Here is a 20,876-nt window from a genome sequence, read left to right as displayed (position 1 = left end):
ATTTCATAGACAGGGAAGCTGAGGCACTGAAGCCCAGGTGAAGACCTTCCCCCAGGTTTACACAGCCAGGAAAGGGTGGCTCAGGGGGTGGTCTTAACTCTAAAAAAAGTGCCTGCGAGACTTCTCTGGTGGTTCAGTGGTTAAGACTCCTGGCTTCCAGTACAGGACATGTGGGTTCCATCCCTGGTCAGTGAGTTAAGATCCTACCTGCCTCATGGCCAAAAAAAAAAACCAAAGCATAAAACAGAAACAATATTGTAACGGATTCATAAAGACTTTAAAAATGGTCCATGTTAAAAAAAATCCTTAAAAATAAAGCAATGAAGTACCTGCTAGAGTGGCCAGTGCAGAGTGAGTGTGTTGTATGTCCTGCATTTCTTCTCCTTCTGGTTACCTCTCCATGCAGCGGTTCATCCTTCACTCACTCATACCTGCCAACACTGTGGACGGTAGTTTGTTCAGGCTAAGGAATCCTGGGGAGGACGGGAAGAGGAAACCTGGGGAGATCCTTCCCCGAGTGGAGAAATGGCCACTGTCCCCCAAGGTCCTTGTCACCAGCATCTTTGCCATGCAGAGCCTTCCAGTGACTTCTTCCTTGTTGTGTTGGGCATGGGAAAGATTGAGGGCAGGAGCAGAAGGGGACGACAGAGGATGGGATGGTTGGATGGCATCACCGACTTGATGGACATGGGTTTGGGTGGACTCCGGGAGTTGGTGATGGACAGGGAGGCCTGGCGAGCTGCGGTTCGTGGGGTCGCAAAGAGTCGAACATGACTGAGCGACTGAACTGAACTGAAACTGAGACAGGGGCTATCCTGGGTGCACGATCTCATTTCATCCTCCAGACAAGCCCTGGTGAAGGAGACCAGCGGTTCCCCCAGCTGAGGAAGCTGAGGCTCAGAGAGGGAGAGCGAGCTGATCAGGGCACAGGTTGGTGAGTGATGGAAGCTGGGGGTGAGCCAGGGACCCTGTCTCCAGAGACAGGCTCAGAACCTTGGGGTTCTGCTGACCCCCGAGAGAAGACAGTCTTTACCAGGTTATGGTTAGGTATAGTTCAGTTGATTAACATACTAATTGAGTTCAGACATCTGGGTTTGGTTAGAGCTCCTGTCCTAAATGCAGGAAGACAGCATGGAGCCTCTGGGTGGAGAGAAGCAGAGACCCTGTCTCCATCTGCTCACACTGTGTTTACAGGAACCTTGGCACAAGCATCCAAGTAGCTGCTCTCAGAGTAGCGGGGAGATGATGCTGTGAAATGAATCCATTTTTTAAAAATTATTTTTAGTTGGAGGGTGACTGCTTTACAATATTGCATCGTTTTCTGCTATATATCAACATGAATCAGCCATCGGTATATGTATATCCCCTCCCTCTAGAGCCTCCCTCCCACCTCCCACCCCATCCCACCCCTCTAGGTTGTCACAGAGCTCTGGGTTTGAGCTCCCTGCATCATACAGCAAATTCCCACTGGCTATCTATTTAAATACGGTAATATATATTGCATCCATGCGTGTAACTTTTTGTTTTATATCAGTGTATAGTTGAGTAACAGTGTTGTGCTAGTTTCAGGTGTGCAGCAAAGTGATTCAGTTATACACGTAACTCTTCTTTTCTAAATGATGCTTAATATTACATAACAGCCTAAGTAGGAAAAGAATTTGAAAAAGAAAGTGAATCCATTTTGCCTTGAGCGTTTTAGTGTTGCAACAGCAGCTTAGGGCAGAGTGGTTGAGGGGGCAGGTCAGACCAAGGGTGTCACTCTCCTCCTCTTCCCAAGCCTGCTGCTCTGTCCTTAGGCCCCACCGGAAGCCCTGGCCAGGCTGAGTCAATCCTCTGGACTTCTCTCCACACTCTCAGAGCTCAAGGTGTCATGTCTGAGTCTCAAATACAAAAATAGAACCGTGTCAGTCTAGAGCAACTAGCAGCCGGGTTGTTTGGAGATGAATCCATCAGCTCTTATTATCTACACAAATATCCACAGTGTAATAACAGCCCCCTGCCCCAACACCATGGGTGAGGCTTTGTAAAATGAAATAAAAAAGGCTGAATAAAAAGATGTAACCCGAGAGAGGACACACAAAATGTAAGCTCAGAGTTTAGATACTATTGAATAGGTCGGACAGATGGAGAATTGCCCTTCTACAGTCAGAACAGACATCAATAGGAAAAAGAAGAATGTTACAATAAATTTATACTATTGACTCTTTGAATGTGTGTACATAGGTGGTTAATATAAGGTGTTATTACTCAGTCTTGGTATTTTGGATTTTTTCAAATTGGAGCTCAACCAAAAGATGCAAGTGAGGCTTTGATTCCTCATGTTAGAAGACTGAATGAACACCATGTATAGCAGTAGTTAACACTGATTAAGAAAGTTTTTAATGTGTCAAGTTAAAAAAGAGCAGTGTGTCTGTAAATAAGTTCATTGTGGGAGTGATAAATTGGGCGTTTAGAATTAACATATAAACACTACTATGTATATAAAAATGAGATAATCAATAAGGAACTACTCAACACAGGACCTCAGTACTCTGTAATAACCTATATGGAAAAAGAATCTGAAAAAGAATAGATACATGTAAATGTATAATGGGAACACTTTGCTGTATACCCAAAAATAGCACAACATTGTAAATCGACTGTGCTGTGCTGTGCTCAGCCGTATCTGACTCTTTGAGACTTCATGGACTGCCAGGCTCCTCTGTCCATGCGATTGTCCAGGCAAGAATACTGGAGTGGGTTGCCTTTCCCTTCTCCCGAGGATCTTCCTGACCCAGGGATTTAACCCAAATTGCAAGCAGACTCTTTACCATCTGACCCAGAACATTGAATGAGTAAACAATTCTGATTGCTCGTGTGAATACACTCAGTTTCATTTAAATGAGGTTGGTAATGACATAGACAATATAACCTGTCTCTCTGGTTTTCAAATGATCATCCAGATTGAGAAGAGCTGGAGCCCAGTAGTGTAAAGTGCAGGTTTTGGAGTAAAGCTGTTCTGGGTCGGTGTTCTAACAGCCTCCATGAGCCTCTGTTTGCTTTGCTGTAAGATCTGAATCATGGAACCTCCCTCCCAAGCAATATGGAGGAAATATGTATGTAAACACAATATCTGATGCCAGTGTTCAACCTGGGGATTTTCTCTGTCTTCATCATAACATTAAGTAAAATGATATTAAAAAAAAAAAAAAGGAAAACTCAACTCCTTTCAATGTATTTTAGAGCCCAATAATTATTATTCAGCTAGTCCTTACAATTATAGAGCAGATTGTCACAATTCTGCAAATTCATTCAGTTATTAACTAGAAGTCCATCAAGGAGTACGGTTGACAGGAATTGCAAGAATGGAGCCTCATTTTGCCTCCTTAGTAGACTGGTTTCATAACCAGCTGTTAAGTCATTGTCTGGAACTGTGAGGTACCTGGATTTGCAAGTTCACAGGCTCCTCCTTGAACACTTTTATGATTGTCACCCTACTTACCTCATCCTAAAATGGGGTAAGTAGGATTTATTTATTATTCTAAAATAAATACTGTATGCACAACTGTATTTATGAATCTCTGATCAAACTTGGAATGTGAGAAAGCCTTATACAGGACAGCATGATAATAATATTTTTTAATGAATGAAAACAGTTTCTTCAAGTTCTGAAAGTTTTCTGCTAAATCAGCAAAGAAATATAAAGCCATACCCACTCACCCCTGCCACAGCCGCCCCCCGCCTTTTTTTTTATAAAATTTAATTCCAAAGAAACCAAAAGAAAATTCTTCCCAAAGAACAAACCCAAAGAATGTACCTTATTTAATCAGACAGCAGTTCCTTTTTCTTTCCCACTTTGCTGGGAGGAGAAGAGTGAGGGTTTGAGGGTGGGCAGAAAGCAGAGATGGCACGTGCGTGCATGCTAAGTCACTTCAGTCATGTCCAACTCTTTGTGACCCCATGGACTGTAGCCCGCCAGCCTCCTCTGTCCATGGGATTCTCCAGGCAAGAATACTGGAGTGGGCTGCTATTTCCTCCTCCGGGGGTCTCCCCACCCAGGGATCAAAATCCTGTCTCCTTTGTCTCCTGCTTTGGCAGGCGGTTTCTTTACCACTAGAGCCGTCTGGGAAGCCCAGGGGAAAAATAAACCTCACTGAGCTGATATGTTCCCTGGGGCCACTGCGTAACCATTCCTCTCTGCCAGGCCTGGCTCTAGGGTGTTGTGTTTATTGCAACAAAGCTGCGTGAAAGTATGAAAATTTAACTTATGCTTTGTAAATATGTCTTTCAGTGGTTTGTTGGAAAACGAAGGGATTTCTTTATTTGTTAACCCACATGGCTAGACATAAAATGAACATACGCAAATTCATCCCATTTGGTAATTAAAAAAGAAAACATAAACACCTACAGAAGACTAATGAAAAATAGAGAGACTGTATATAAAACTAGAATATGTGTGCTAAGTGCATGCTAAATTGATTCAGTTGTGTCCGATTCTTTGTGACCTTATGGACTGTAGCCTGCCAGGCTGCTGTAGCCCATCAGACCTGGGTTGGATCCCTGGGTTGGGAAGATCCCCTGGAGAAGGAAAAGGCTACCCACTCCAGTATACTGGCCTGGAGAATTCCATCAACAACAGTCCATGGGGTCGCAAAGAGTCAGACACGACTGAGTGACTTTCACTTTCACTTTGAACTGCAAGATCAAATCAGCCCATCCTAAAGGAAATCAACCTTGAATATTCACTGGAAGGGCTGATGCTGAAGCGTGAAGCTCTAATACTTTGGCCACCTGCTGTGAAGAACCAACTCATTGGAAAAGACCTTGATGCTGGGAAAGATTGAGGGCAAGAGGAAAAGGGGCCCACAGAGGATGAGATGGTTGGATGGCATCACCGACTCAATGGACATGAATTTGAGCAAACTTTGGGAGATAGTGAAGGACAGGGAGGCCTGGCGTGCTGCGATTCATGGGGTCGCAAAGAGTCACGACTGAGTGACTGAACTGAACTGAACTGAATGACAGGGAAGCACTCTAGGCTTGGTGTGCTGCAGTCCACGGAATCCAAATGCGATGGACACGACTTAGCGACTGAACAACAACAACAATCAGCTATACTCCAATATAAAATAAAAAATAAAGTTAGGGAGTGAGAAAAAAGACAGTGTCAATGTTCCATTGCATCTCATCAATACATTATTGTTATAAATGTAAGACACTGCCTTATTAACTGAATGGATACTGGTAGGTAAAAGCATATGAAACAGCACTTTGCATACTGAGAACACACTATATCATTTTATAAATAGCATGGACTTTGTTGATTTTTTTCCCCTAGAGCTATTATTAACCTCGAGGCTTCATGGAATCTGAAACTCATGAAATCACCCATCACTGCAAACCACGTGCTGATACCTATTTTCAATCACATAAGTTAAAAATGGCAGATTACGTGTTGATTGAAAAATGGTTGTTACCACCTATGTTATTTCAAAGGGCAGACGGAAATACAGGTAGAACGCAAGGTGTGCCTTATTCCAGGTTTGCTTAAAATCACTCATGCTTCAGAAAATTAAAGCTGAAAAATGCTTGAAGCTGGACTGATGGAACAAAATTAACGACCTCCTTTAAGATATCTGTGTCTCACAGTTTATATTATCAAATGAAAGTGTTAGTTGCAAAGTCATGTCCCACTCTGGGCAACCCTGTGGTCTGTAGCCCGCCAGGCTCCTCCATCCATGGGATTTCATAGGCAATAATACTGGAGTGGGTAACCATTCCCTTCTCCAGGGGATCTTCCTGACCCAGGGATCGAACCTGGGTCTCCAGCATTGCAGGCAGATTGTTTACTGTCAGAGCCACCAAGGAAAGACTTAAAGATGTGCAGAGAGATGAGACAGCAATCAAATTCGTGTCAGGGAGCATCCCCTAACATATTCACCCCTTCCCCAAGTCCAGTGACCCTGTGAATTCTTCATGCCCAGTGGTAGCAGCCATCTGCCAACCAGGCGAGTAACTTGGGGATCCTCCTTGACCCCACATTCTCACCCCGTCCTTACCCTGGCCTATTTTAGTATCCATATCACATAATTTTAAACATATTAGCTATTTTGGTAGCTGTAAGGTCACCACCATTCTATTTTGTCTAAATTTCTCTGGTTATATTTACTCTTCCAGGTTAATTTTGAACATTTCCTTGACTTCTAAATATTCAAGTTCTGTTTAAAATCATTTGGAACATGTAACTGGAATTGTATTGCGTATACATTGAGATAAAATTGTCATCATGATGGTGTTATATAGTGCTATCTAGGAATTGTGTCTTTTTAAAATTCATATCCTTTAATTACATTTATAGTTCTCTTTGTAAAGGTTTTGTGCATTTCATAAGTAGGATTATGTATTTCATGCATATGCAGAGAGAGTATATAATTATATATATATATATATATATATATATTTAGTAGAATATTATGTATATAATGGGCTTCCCAGGTGGCTCAGTGGTAAAGAATCTACCAGCCAATGCAGGAGACACAGGTTTGATTCCTGGGTCAAGAATATCCCCAGGAGGAGAAAATGGCCACCCACTCCAGTATTCTTGCCTGGAGAATCCCCACGGGCAGAGGAGCCTGGCGGGCCATGGTCCATGGGGTCACAGATTCAGACACAAGTCAGCACAGCAGCACAAGATCTTGTAAGGTTCAGCTCCAGGGTTACCTTTCCACAGAGCCCCCCTTGACCTGCTCCCTGTGTATCCCTCTCTTTCTGCTTCTACTTTGTTAACTGTTTTGTGTGTATCCTTCTCCTCACAAGACTACAACGTCCTCAAGCTGAGGTTCTTAACTGTCCATCTCTGAGTCCCTGATTCCCAAGCCTCTGACATGGACACCGTAAAAGCTCAATTCAGATTGTTTAACAGATTAATGAATGAATAGTTGAAATGTTTTCTGTGAATAAGACAAGTAGACTATTCCTCTGAACTGGATGAGCCTTTATTATTTCTTAGGATTTTCCTTTTCTTAGAATTCCAGAGCATCACATTTTCAATTTTTTGCATCCTGTCCACATTTTTTTTGTAGTAGCAGCTTTTGGGACATGGCCCTCTGAAAATATGCCAGTTTTTAAAGAGGAAGGAAAAATGAACAAAATGTTACTTATGCTCCGTTAAGTCTTGGGGGCAGGGTATCTTTTGTTGGTTATCAAGTATTAGGAGGTTACAAGTTATTCTTGAATTTTATACGGTTTTCCTCCCCGCTTCTTTTGTGCAGGGAATAACTATCCGACCACTGGTGGAGTTCCTTGATGTTAAGAGGTCCAATAAGAAGCAGCAAGCTGTCAGTGAGGAAATCCATTGTCGGGTAGGTGTTAATGTAGCAGATCAATTTAAGTGGTCACAGGGAAAATTATGGGATTAAGTCAGACAGCTTGACACCATGGTCTCATTTCGTGAAGAAGAGGTAACTGGCAGAGGGTGATGGGGTGTGGGGGGTGGGCTGAGGAAGAGCTGAATTGAGGGTAGAATGAACATAGCCCCCCATGGAGGTTACACACCTGCAGGAATGCAGGGCCAAGGAATCCCCTTTTAGCCCTTACTTCAGCCTGAAATGTTTCTACTGGAAAATTGTGACCATATTTCATAGTTTCCAAAAGTACAAACTATTGTGTTATGAATTCTAATTATCGATATGACAAACATCTCATGAATTTGTTTGAAGATGAATTGTCTTATTTGTTTTCAGTTAAAACTCAAGCAAACCAAAACCAAAAAGTATCAGCATCTTTGAAGTTTAGGCGTGATAGAAGTAGTAGTAGTATTTCTATTAGAATTCTGTACATTTCTATAGTTATAATTTCTACACACAGAAATAATCACTATCATTTCTATAAGTAGGAATTAATAATTTCTGTAAATAGAAACAGAAATGACTGATTTCGGGTAAAAATTAATCAACCAGCTGGCTTTTTCTGTTTTAGTTTTTTGATCACGTGAAGACCGGGATTGAAGATGTTTGTGGTCATTGGGGTCACAACTTTTGGAGAGACAAGTAAGAAGGCTTTAAGTGGCTCTGGATTAGTCTGGGAGCAGGACATACTGACTTGTGTTATTTTTTCAAACTTTCAGATCTTTCCTATTGTGCCATAGTCTGTCCTTTAAGATAAAGTTTGGCTCTCATAGAGGCTTAGAACAATAGTAGCTTTAACAAGGTAGCAGCTTATCTCTCTCTTATGTAAGTATCAGGTAGGCAGTGTACGGTTAACAGGTGAATTATGCTCCACTGACTCCTCATGGTCCCAGGACCCTTCCTCCACCAAGAACCTCCATTTCCAAGGTTGCCTTTCAGGCCAAAAATGGCTGCTGCGACACTAGCTATTATGTGCACATTCCAGGAAGAAAGTCAACAAAGAGACAAAGAATATGTCCTAGCTTCCGCCTAATCAAAGTTATCAGAGGCCTCACTCAGTTCTTCCAGTTGAATCACATGGCCTGGCCTTGCATGACCAGGACTGATTACATGGGCATTTCTCACTGTGGGGGAGGCCGAGGAATGCAGTCTGTTTGGTTTAAAACTGGGGGTTCCATTACTGTCTGTTCTCCCACACATGTTGAGGGGCTTTGTCAAATGCAGAGCTCCAGAGCACCTGAGGAGATACATAGACTTGCAAAAATAGCAAATATTTTTAAAGTTACACTTCTCTGAAAATTTACGTGCATTTACATAGATGTGTGGGCTTCCCAGGTGGCACAGGAGTAAAGATCTGCGTGCCAATGGGTTTGATCCCGGGGTTGAGAAGATCCCCTGGAGGAAGAAATGGCAACCCACTCCAGTATTCTTGCCTGAAGAATTCCAGGGACAAAGAAGCCTGGTGGGCTATAGTCCATGGGATCACAAAGAGTTGGACACGACTAAACATGCACACACACACATAAATGTGTATCTCTCTCTATGTATATATAATTTATGTGCTGGTTTAGTTGTGAAGTTGTGTCCGACTCTTGAGACCCCATGATTGTAGCCTGTCAGGCTGCTCTGTCCATGGATTTTCTAGGCAAGAATACTGGAGTGGGTTGCCCTTTCCTTCTCCAGGGGATCTTCCCAACCTAGGTATCAAACCTAGATCTCCTGCATTGCAGGCAGACTCTTTACTGTCTAAGCTAATATATAATTTATATGTACATATATATACACACACACATATATGTGTTTATCAGTTCACTTCAGTTCAGTCACTCAGTCATGTCTGACTCTTTGCGACCCCATGAATTGCAGCACGCCAGGCCGCCCTGTCCATCACCATCTCCCGGAGTTCACTCAAACTCACGTCCATCGAGTCGGTGATACCATGCAGCCATCTCATCCTCTGTGGTCCCCTTCTCCTCCTGCCCCCAGTCCCTCCCCACATCAGAGTCTTTTCCAATGAGTCAACTCTTTCAATGAGGTGGCCAAAGTACTGGAGTTTCACCTTTAGCATCATTCCTTCCAAAGAAATCCCAGGGCTGATCTCCTTTAGGATGGACTCGTTGGATCTCCTTGCAGTCCAAGGGACTCTCAAGAGTCTTCTCCAACACCACAGTTCAAAAGCATCAATTCTTTGGCACTCAGCCTTCTTCACAGTCCAACTCACAGCCATACATGACCACAGGGAAAACCATATCCTTGACTAGACGGACCTTTGTTGGCAAAGTAATGTCTCTGCTTTTGAATATGCTATCTAGGTTAGACATAACTTTCCTTCCAAGGAGTAAGCGTCTTTTAATTTCATGGCTACAGTCACCATCTGCAGTGATTTTGGAGCCCCCCAAAATTAAGTCTGACACTGTTTCCACTGTTTCCCCATCTATTTCCCATGAAGTGGTGGGACCAGATCTTAGTTTTCTGATTGTTGAGCTTTAAGCCAACTTTTTCACTCTCCTCTTTCACTTTCATCAAGAGGCTTTTTAGTTCCTCTTCACTTTCTGCCATAAGGGTGGTGTCATCTGCATATCTGAGGTTATTGATATTTCTCCTGGCAATCTTGATTCCAGCTTATGCTTCTTCCAGCCCAGCGTTTCTCATGATGTACTCTGCATAGAAGTTAAATAAGCAGGGTGACAATATACAGCCTTGACGTACTCCTTTTCCTATTTGGAACCAGTCTGTTGTTCCATGTCCAGTTCTAACTGTTGCTTCCTGACCTGCATACAGGTTTCTCAAGAGGCAAGTCAGGTGGTCTGGTATTCCCATCTCTCTCAGAATTTTCCACAGTTTATTGTGATTCACACAGTGTGTATACATGTGTGATATTAAAGATTCAGAACTTTTCTCAAGGATCTTATTGCTGAAATGCAAGTGGTACCCTACCAGGCACAATTAGGTGCACCCTTTAACATATACTGAAAAACAGACTTACGGGATCAAGAAATAAGGATTAATTCTAATAGCAGGGTTAGGACCCATGTGGTACAGAAGCCGCTCCCCTGGGCTGGTGGGAGCTGACTGTGTGTATCTAAGTCAATGCCTTCCACGTTGGTGTCTTGACTCAGCTATGAGGGGAGTGAACTAGGGAACTGACAAATGCTACAGATCGTACATGTGTTAAATTTGCTGGCACATCACTGTCTGGGAAAGACTTTTGAAGGAGGGTGTTTCAGCTGGTCCTTGAAGAGAGGCAGACAGGTCCCAAGATATATTTGGTGGATCCCCGTTCAACCTCTTGTCTTTTCTTTCCTAACTTGCAAGCAGATTTCCCCCTCCTTGCAAATTGACATGAAGTTCCCCAACCTACCAATGTACATAATTTAGCATAAGTACATCTTTGAGTGCTTCCTGTTTGCTCACATATTCTGACTTGACAGTGGACTACAGGAGCAATAGAAGCCATAGACCTGGGCCTTTAGAACTTTGCAATATAGTAAAGGCAACTAAACAGTCACACAGCAAACGGGGGTGTGTGTGACATCATTAAGTAATGAGTTACGGAGACTACACGTGCTGGCACAACCTTCACAAGCCTGACCACGTTGTTTGCTAATGTTCCGAGGCCCCTGGACAGAGCCTTCCTTCATAACTAAAGGAAAAATATTTTGTTTGTATGAACAGAGTACTTGATTAGCAAGATGGGAGCACTTAGTAATAAAATAAAGTGAATTAAAATCTGTGTTGTAAAAACATGAAACAAAAGGCCAATTGTCGTGGTGGTATTCACTTTTTGGAAGCAGGAGGCAGAGCAGAGAACCCTGCTGTAACTCCCTCCATCATCCTGCTTTAGGTCTCTGGATGTCTATGCCAAGCCCATGATACAGGCTTTTCTGCCTCTTGTTCTTTGTTGTTGGCATGAAAGAGAGTCACTCAGTCGTGTCTGACTCTTTGCAACCTCATTGACTGTAGCCTGCCAGGCTCCACTGTCCATGAAATTCTCCAGACAGGAACACTGGAGTGGGGAGCCATTTCTTTCTCCGAGGGATCTTCCTGACTTAGGGATTGAACCCAGGTCTCCTGCATTGCAGATGGATTCTGTACTTTCTGAGCTACCAGGGCAGCCCCATGCCTTTATCCATCTTCAGCATCCCTTTGAACCCGACCACTTTTATTTCTCTCGCATTGTATCAATCCTTTTCTGAAGTGATAAGTGAGCATGGTAATCCAGAGCAGTTTGTCCTTTTCCCAAGGGGAGACTGAACTAGAGGTTTATCCCACTCCCCTGACGTCCAAACAGAAGGAAACATAGATATGGTGCAGGAATGAGGTTGGTTGGCCCTGGGGCAGTGGTAGGTGATGGAAGAGGTGAGCCCTGTGATCATGTGATTTGGTCCAGAAGGTGAAGGACTAGAGAAAGTCTAGCTTCATCCTGCCTTCTAGGCAAAAACACTTTATCTCTGTATATGAGTCTGTTCTGGGCACACATCTGTAAGCTCTGGGCTAATTGGATGATAAATACAAAACATGGTGGAGCCAACCTTGATTCATGTCCGGAAGGTAATATTGCAACAAACGTGACACTTTCTCTGCGGTGTACATACTTCACTGAAGAAATTTATGAAGCCTTACATATTTGCATGCATGAAGTTTTCCAGGTAAATACAAATAATTTTCTGGATTGTCAAGCACAGTGTGCACTTCAGGTAGAGTAGAGAAGTTTGTGTGAAGGGATTTGACGCTGACACAGGTCATTCTTGAAATGAGTTCTCAGATCTCATTTCTGGTCTGTACATAATGGTGGATGTTACAAAAATGGCATAAAAAACAAGCGACTGTTTTAGGTGTGTTGGGTATCCTGTTCTTCCCTCTGAAATCCTTTTACTGTAGATTTCTAATGGTCCTTCCAGAGGGTTCTTGAGCCATTTGCTCCTTTGAAAATGAAATGAAAGGGTCATGCAGTAAGGGTGTTTCTCATGTTTGGCAGAAGTTGTCTGATGATAGTAAAAAAGCCACATATGTGTAGCTTGGCGGAGAAATGAAAAGTATGGAGACAGAGCAAATAAAGGCTATAAATCCTACTCTGCGTAGAGCAGATGTCACTGTCTTCAATGTTCATTCTTTTTGTGAGTCTCTAGTTGGGCTTCCCGGGTGGCACAGTGGTAAACAAGCTACCTGCCAGAGCAGGAGATGCGGATTTGATCCCTGGGTCGGGAAGATCCCCTGGAGTAGAAAATGGCAATCCACTCTAGGATTCTTGCCTGCAGAATGCTATGGACAGAGGAGCCTGGAGGGCTACAGTCCATGAGGTTGCAAAGAGTCAGACACAGCTGGGCAAAAAAAAAAGAAAGAAAGAAAACTAAAACAACAACAACAATAATACAGGTTTGGAAAGGTATTGTGTTGCTGCCAGGTGTCCTGGTTCAGTGAGCTTCACGTGAAATTCAAAATAAACTTGGATAAAAATAGGCCTAGTGTTTTGTGTGGAGACCAGTCAGTAGCAAAACTCTTTCAAGATAGCTTTCTGCAGTTGTTCTTAGCTCTCCTGTATTTGGAACAAAGGAGTAGTACCATGAATATAGCTTAACATTGTCCACTTTCATAGCACAGGTGTGCCTATAAACCACCTTGGACTTACAGTGATCATTGTAACACATTAATTTTTTCTCATCAAATATTTAGTGCATACTGATTCACTTGAATATTGGCATAATAGTTATAGACAAACCAACTCAATATTTGACTGCTTACAGGAGCAGTCACTTGTTATAGCTGATTCATGTTGTTGTACAGCAGAAACTAACACAGCATTGTGAGGCAGTTATACTCCAATTAAAAAAAAAAGAAGAAAAAAACCCTCAAAAGCAGCGGGAAAAAATTGTTCAATATTTCACACAGAACCAAGTTCAGGGTGACATATCATTCATCTTCTATCACCACATGAACAGGCTGCACAGTTGTCTTCAGAATCTATGATGCTGCTTAAGAAAATGTATTATTTTTGATAGGAAAAATAAAATGAAATACATTGTCTTTTTGCAGCAGGAAAAGGAAACAAAGTACTTAAGTTAGGAGGCAGAGAGTCAGCTCATCTGGCCAGGTCTTGCTCCAGCTTCAGAGCATCAGTGGGTCCTTGGCTGATCCTGGCCGGCCTTCTCTGATGTAAGTGGGGTCACTTAACTCTGCTCCATGGGACATTCACCTCTGTCCTGGGACCAAGGAGTCACTCCATGTACATCCTTCTCCTGCCATGTGGGAGCGTAAGAAGTGAGCTCCAGTGAGCAAGCCCATTCATAGCCTCTGCTCTCATCATCGTGTCTCCTAACTGCCCATTGACCAAAGCAGGTGACATTATTGATCTCAGTGGCAGGAAGCAGGACTGAGCAGGTCACCTCAGCCATGGTGGAAGGGCATCACCAAGTAACCTGATCTGTTACAGGGTGTGGGTCCAGGGTGGAACTGGACCGGTCTGCCTCTAAGCTTACAAAGCACCTGGCAGTGTCCTGGACACTGGGAAGACAGGAAAACCGGCAAACAAAACATAGCCTGCCCATGGATCATTCTAACGCTCAGAGAAGAAAATCAGTAAATAAGCATTGGATAGCCTATTAGAAAATGCTGACTGCAATGGAGGAAAATGTGTCTGGGAAGAAGAAGAGCAAGTTCTGGAGTGCAGTTCTAGTGCAGTAGATAGGAAAGGCTCTGTGAGAAAATGACCTTCAAGAAAAGACTTAGAGGAATTCTGAGAGCAAGCCCTGTAGGTATTTGGGGAAGACTGTTCCTGAATGAAGGAATAGTAAGTACAGAGACCCCGAGGTGGGAGCAGGGCTGGCACGTTTCTGGGACGGGCGGCCTCAGAGAGGCTGGACCTGAGCTAGAGCATCACAGCCTTGAGCAGGCAGCTCCAAGTGGTGTAGGGCCTCCAGGTCATTGTACTTGTACTCAGTGAGAGGCAGAGGAGTTGCGTGGTTTGAATGACTTCTTTTTTATTGAGAATTTTATTTATTTATTATTTTTGGCTGTGCTGGGTCTTCACTGCTGTGTGGGCTTTCTCTCCTTGCCATGAGTGGGTGCTGCTGTCTCGTTGGTGCGTGAGCTTCTCACCGTGGTCCTGTCTTGCTGCAGAGCACGAGATCTAGGTGCAGGGGTTTTAGTGTTCATGGTTGCAGTGCCTGGGCTCAGTAGTGCCCCAGCCCTACTTGCAGCACACAGGCTTAGCACGGGGGACCTTTTCTGGCCAGGGATCGAACCCACATCCCCTGCATTGGCAGGCGGGTTCTCAACCGCTGGGCCACCAGGGAAGTCCTTGATTTACACTTTAATGGGATCCCTGTGGCATTAGTGGTAAAGAACCTGTTTGCCAGTGCAGGAGACGTAAGAGACTCTGGTTCTCTCTCTAGGTCGGGAAGATCCCCTGGGGAAGGGCATGACAACCCACTCCAGTATCCTTGCCTGAAGTATCCCCACGGACAGAAGAGCCTAGTGGGCTACAGTCCATGGGGTTGCAAAGAGTTGGACACGGCTGAAGTGACTTGGCAGCAGCTGGTTTGCATCAAGGATAGGCTATAGAAACACGGTGGCAGAAGCAGGAAAACCAATTTGGTGCCTGTTGCAACAACCCATTGAGAGATGGTAATGCTCAGGTGGCCCTAGTGGTAAGGAACCCACCTGCCAATGCAGGAGACAGAGGAGACGTGGGTTCCATCCCTGGGCTGGGAAGATCCCCTGGAGGAGGGCATGGCAGCCCACTCCAGTATTCTTGCCTGGAGAATCCCATGGACAGAAGAGCCTGGCGGGCTACTGTCCATGGGGTTGCACAGAGTTGGACATGACTAATGTGACTTAGCACGCAATGCTGGGCCCAGGGCGATGGCAGGAGAATGATTAGATTTTGGGTGTATGGTAATGCTGGAACCAACAGCAGTTGTTGATAGAGTGGATGTAGAGTATTCGTTTGCCAGAGCTGCTGTCACAAAGTACCACATGTCCGTGCCTTAAATAGGAGTTTATTTTCTCATAGTTCTAGGGGCTGGATGTCCAAGAATAAGATGTCAGTGAAACTGGTTCCTTTGGAACTGAGAGGGAAGGGTCTCCCCCAGGCATCCTTTCTTGTCTTGTGGATGTCCTTCTTTTTTCTGCTTCTTCACATCGTCTTCTCTATTTACATGTCTGTGTCTGAATTTCCTCTTACAATACGCACACCGGTCATATTGGATTCAGGCCCACTAATGACCTCACTTTAACTTAATCAGATATCTCCAAATACGGTGACATTCTGAGGTCCTGGGGACCAGGACTGTAACATATGGATTTTGAGGGGAACACAGTTCAGGCTATAATGTAGAATATCAGAGAAGGCAAAGAATCAGAGATGACATCAGGGTTTTTGACCAAATGGAGTTGTCGCTAACTGAAATGGGGATGACTTGGGAGAAGATCCATTAGAGCATGCCAAGTTTGAGATGTCCAAGTGCAGAGGTTGAGCAGGAGTCTAGATACTCATTTCTGGGGTTTGGGAGAGAAGTTGGAGCTGGAGACACACATTTGGGAGTCTTGGGCATGAAAAGTGAAAATGTTAGTCACTGAGTCATGTCCAGCTCTTTGTGAACCTATGTACTGTAGCCCATCAGGTTCCTCTGTCCATGGAATTCTCCAGGCAAAAATACTGGGGAAGGACATCCCGTTTTCCTGGGGATCTTCCCTGACCCAGGGATCAAGCTGATGTCTCCTGTGTCTCCTGCATTGGCTGGCAGGTTCTTTACCACTAAGGCCACTTGGGAAGCCCCATTAGATATAAGTATATTGTGGTTAAAACAAAAATACACTAATATGTGCTCTCTCTATATATTCAGGTATGCACCTACAAAAATAAATACAATAATCAGACTAACTAAACACTGCTACTATTTTTTCCCCCTGGGAGTAGTGGAAATTATTCTATTGGTAAAAACAGATTTTTTCTTATTCAGTGTCATGTTAATTAATTAAAGTTTTGATTTTGCTTATTTCCAGGTTTAAGAAGTTTGATGACAAGTACCTGAGGAAGCTTCTGATTCGGGAGAACCAACCCAAGTCAAGCATTGTGTCTTTATACAAAAAGCTTGAAATAAAACATGCCATCGAGATGGCAGAAACTGGGATGATAAGCACTGTTCCTTCTTTTGCATCTTTAAAGTAAGTCCTATTTTGAAAATAGAAGTTAATGTGGCTTCCCAAGTACCTCAGTGGTAAAAGAAGCTACCTGCCAGTACAAGAGAAACAGGTTCAATCCCTGGGTCAGGAAGATCCCTGGAGGAGGAAATGGCAACCCACTCCAGTATTCTTGCATGGAAAATCCCATGGACATAGAAGCCCAGTGGGCTACAGTCCATGAGGTTGCAGAGAGTCGCACTCGACTGAGCATCTGAGCAACTTATTGCTATGTAGGTGTTTATAGTTTTGTGAAACCAGTAATAATAAGAAATTTGACTTATGTCCTAACATGAGTCCTTAAGACCTCACAGCAGAAAGAGCTACTGGTTAAAATGTGAAAACCTGGAAGTGTGTCCTTTATTTTCTATTATATCATGTCACGTCATGTTGTGTTATTGTAGAATGGACCAGTCAGAAAGTACCTGGTCATGTTTAGGATGATTACGTATTTATTGTATTTGCTTTGGACAGTTCAGTGTGTTCTGAAAGTAAAGCCTCTTTAGCAAGCATTTTGAAATGGAATAGTTTAAGGTGTGTTATGATTTGCAATTATAAAGATGCATGTAATTACACAGCTATTTCCTCATGGATTATTCACAGAGTCATAACTTAAGGCTTGGAAAGAACATTTAGTGGCGATCTCGTGCAGAGGTGCTCAACACAGGCTGTACATTGGAAATACTGTAGGAGCATTTCAATAACACATATGTCTGGGCCCCAGCCAGACCAATAAAATCAGGATCTCTGGTGTTGAGGCTCAGGTATAGGTTTTTTATATATAAGTGATGTGTATGAACCTATAGCCTGTCATACAGAATCAAGTTAAGTTAGAGAAAAACAAATATCGCATATTAGCCAGTATATATGGAATCTAGAAAAATGGTACTGATAAATCTATTTGCAGGGCAGGAATAGAGATGCCAGTGTAGAGAATGGGCTTGTGACTGCAGAGGGGGCAGGAGAGGGTGGGATGAATTGAGAGAGTAGCTCTGACTATATACACGACCATGTGTGAAATAGATAGCTGGCGGGAAGCTGCTCTGTAGCACAGGGAGCTCAGCTCGGTGCTCTGTGATGACCTAGAGGGGTGGGATGTGAGGTGGTGAGAGGGAGGTCCAGAGGGAGGGGATATATGTGCACATATAGCTGATTCACAATTTTGTACAGCAGAAACTCACACAACATTGTAAAGCAATTATATTCTAATAAAAATATATTTAAACTTACAGAAGTTTATAATAAGGAGTCCAGTATTGAGATGCATTGACCTAGTCTGTCTCCCTAATTTTAAAAACGAGAAGATGAATACCCAGGATGTAAAGTGACTTAAACACTTATAGCAAATCCGTAGCAGAATAATAAATCAGATCAGATCAGATCAGTCACTCAGTCATGTCCAGCTCTTTGTGACCCCTTGAATCGCAGCACGCCAGGCCTCCCTGTCCATCACCAACTCCCAGAATTCACTCACATTCACGTCCATCGAGTCAGTGATGCCATCCAGCCATCTCATCTTCTGTCGTCCCCTTCTCCTCCTGCCCCCAATCCCTCCCAGCATCAGAGTCTTTTCCAGTGAGTCAACTTTTTGCATGAGGTGGCCAAAGTACTGGAGTTTCAGCTTTAGCATCATTCCTTCCAAAGAAATCCCAGGACTGATCTCCTTCAGAATGGACTGGTTGGACCTCCTTGCAGTCCAAGGGACTCTCAAGAGTCTTCTCCAACACCACAGTTCAAAAGCATCAATCCTTCGACGCTCAGCCTTCTTCACAGTCCAACTCTCACATCCATACATGACCACAGGAAAAACCGTAGCCTTGACTAGACGAACCTTTGTTGGCAAAGTACTGTCTCTGCTTTTGAATGTGCTATCTAGGGTGGTCATAACTTTCCTTCCAAGGAGTAAGCGTCTTTAAATTTCATGGCTGCAGTCACCATCTGTAGTGATTTTGGAGCCCAGAAAAATAAAGTCTGACACTGTTTCCACTGTTTTCCCATCTATTTCCCATGAAGTGGTGGGACCGGATGCCATGATCTTCGTTTTCTGAATGTTGAGCTTTAAGCCAACTTTATAAATACTGTCAGTAAATTAGCAAATGAGTTTATCACGTAAGCATCATTCCTCCTCTACATGACAAATTTCAGGTTACAATGATTTCTTCTTTCATTGATGAGCTTGAAGCTCATTTCAGCAAAGTGTCACCTAAATTAAAATGCTAGCTATGGAAGGGTTGAAATGAAAGAAACTCCAAATCACACCCAACCATATAAACTCCGATTTTCACTAGGATGATAGTCCCCTATAAAAATTATTGCAGTTTACACAATCCAGAATAAAAAGTAGTGGTGGTCAGGATGACTCAGAAATGAAGGCATTATATTGCACTGGAGATAGTGGTGATTGAGCAGAATGACTGATTTATAGTCCCAGCTCTGCAAATCACTCACTGTGTGACCTTAAGCAGGTGCATCTGTTTCCCTGAGATTGAGTTTCTTCAAGTAAAAAATGGGGCTATACTTGCTCCTTGAAGTTTACTCCAGGTTCACCATTTATGATCTTTCTTAGGCACTGTTCCTTTTGTGGGTGCAGCACAAAATAATTCAACTATCCAGCTTCTCAAAAGGGAGTCATTGACTTCGTGGTCATAGAAGAAGGAGATCTCAGCTCTACCTCTGTTCACAGTTCATCTTGAAGCCAGTCGAAAGTGGAGTAAAGGCAAAGGTTTAGGGTTAGGGAAGGGGGTAATAAAAACTGATGGACAGTTACATATCATTTACGTGGGTAAATGATTGCCATGCTCACCATTCCACCTCTTCTGAAGTGTTTTCTTTGGAGGAGGATAGAAGCGAAAAAGGCAGGCAGTAAGGCATCATATTTCTGGCAATAATGAACTGAGTCCAGACCAAACTACTGAGAAAACTAGAGGGAAAGGACAAAATGTATTTTAAATATCTGCTGGAAAGCCGGACAGTATCCATACAGTGAGGAATTTCTTGGCTAGAAGTCAAAAAAAGAGGGAAGTTCAAGAGGATAGAACTGGCATTTATTGCTATTTTCTGTCTGGAATTTGGAGAACGTGTCTTAAGAGTCTAAAAAGCTAAAACAGGGTTTTTGACAGACTAATTGGTCTTAGAGAATAAAATTAGAATTCAGAACCTACCAAGAAGGAGGACCATTTGTATGTACTCAGCTATAGGTTTTTACTTCAAAATCCTACACCTTAACCCTCAAGGGAAAGAAGCCCAGCCTAGAATTGTCTCAATTCTTGATTGTTTAAATCATCAGAGACTGAGATTGCCTCTATCTCAGCTGCTCAAGAGAAGTAAGTTTAAATCTTCTCTGGAAGAAAATAAGATTGTAAAGAGTATCCCCATGATTAAAGTATCCCCATGATTGTTTTATATATGTCTAATACTCAATCCAAAATAACCAAGCATATGAGTAGACAGGAAATGTGACTGAAAAAACACTGAGAAACAATCAACAAAATATAAAATAATAGTCAACACAAAAGGGATTCAGATCATTGAATTGTCAGCCAGGGACTTTAAAATAGAAATAAAAACATGTTTCAGGAAAGAAAGTGCCATTGACACTTTTGGCATTGTCATGGAGATTATATAAACAAAAAAGACCAAAGGGAAGTATTTGAGCTGAAAATAAAGTAACTAAATTTAGGATCTCATTTGACAGCTATCAAAGCAGACTAGATAAAGTTGAAGAGAAAAGGAATTAATTGAAAGATAGGACAGAAGGAAAGACCAGGATGAAAAACAGTATGAAAAAAAAAAAAAGATGAAAAAGAAAGTGAGAAATATATGGGATAGATTCATATATACTGAAAAGCTCCAGAAGGAGATGAGAGAGAAATTGGTAGAAGCAATGTCTTAAGGAATATTTACTGAGGATCTCCTCAAACAGATAAAAGACATGAGTTCTGACAGCCTCAAGCAGATTAGATAAGGAGAGAACCAAATGTAGATACAGGTTCATAAAACTGCTGAAAGTAAAAAAAAAAAAAAAAAAAAAGACAAAATCTTAAACATACTCAGAGGGGAAAAAAAGAGACCTATTTTCTTCAAAAGAGAAAAAACCTGACCACTGATTTTTCAATAAAAACCAGTGGACACTATTGGTAGCTTCAAAATTCTCAAAAAATGTAACTGAACCTAGAATTCCATATCCTGCTAAAATATCCTTTAAAAAAGTAGAATTAAAACTTAGGAACTTCTTGCATTTAGGAACTCTAGACAGCACTTCAGAACTATACTTGGGAACCATTTAAAACAACAGGATCACCAATAAAAAGC

General features: G+C 42.7%; 1 protein-coding gene across 2 annotated transcripts in view; it reads left to right on the top strand.

Annotated features, from left to right (window-relative positions):
- Positions 1 to 20,876, top strand: part of SLC9A2 (solute carrier family 9 member A2) — a 91,103-nt gene that overhangs the window by 59,577 nt on the left and 10,650 nt on the right. For both annotated transcript variants that reach the window (XM_070379867.1, XM_070379868.1), the window contains 3 exons: positions 7,251 to 7,340; positions 7,957 to 8,027; positions 16,389 to 16,550. In XM_070379867.1, the coding sequence (XP_070235968.1) occupies positions 7,251 to 7,340; positions 7,957 to 8,027; positions 16,389 to 16,550 (323 nt within the window). The remainder of the gene's footprint in view (positions 1 to 7,250; positions 7,341 to 7,956; positions 8,028 to 16,388; positions 16,551 to 20,876) is intronic.

This window comes from Bos mutus, chromosome 11 (assembly GCF_027580195.1).
Source record: "Bos mutus isolate GX-2022 chromosome 11, NWIPB_WYAK_1.1, whole genome shotgun sequence".
Lineage (NCBI taxonomy): Eukaryota > Metazoa > Chordata > Mammalia > Artiodactyla > Bovidae > Bos > Bos mutus.
The sequence above is the reverse complement of the archived record's forward strand: the minus strand, read 5'-3'. Positions and strand labels throughout refer to the sequence as shown.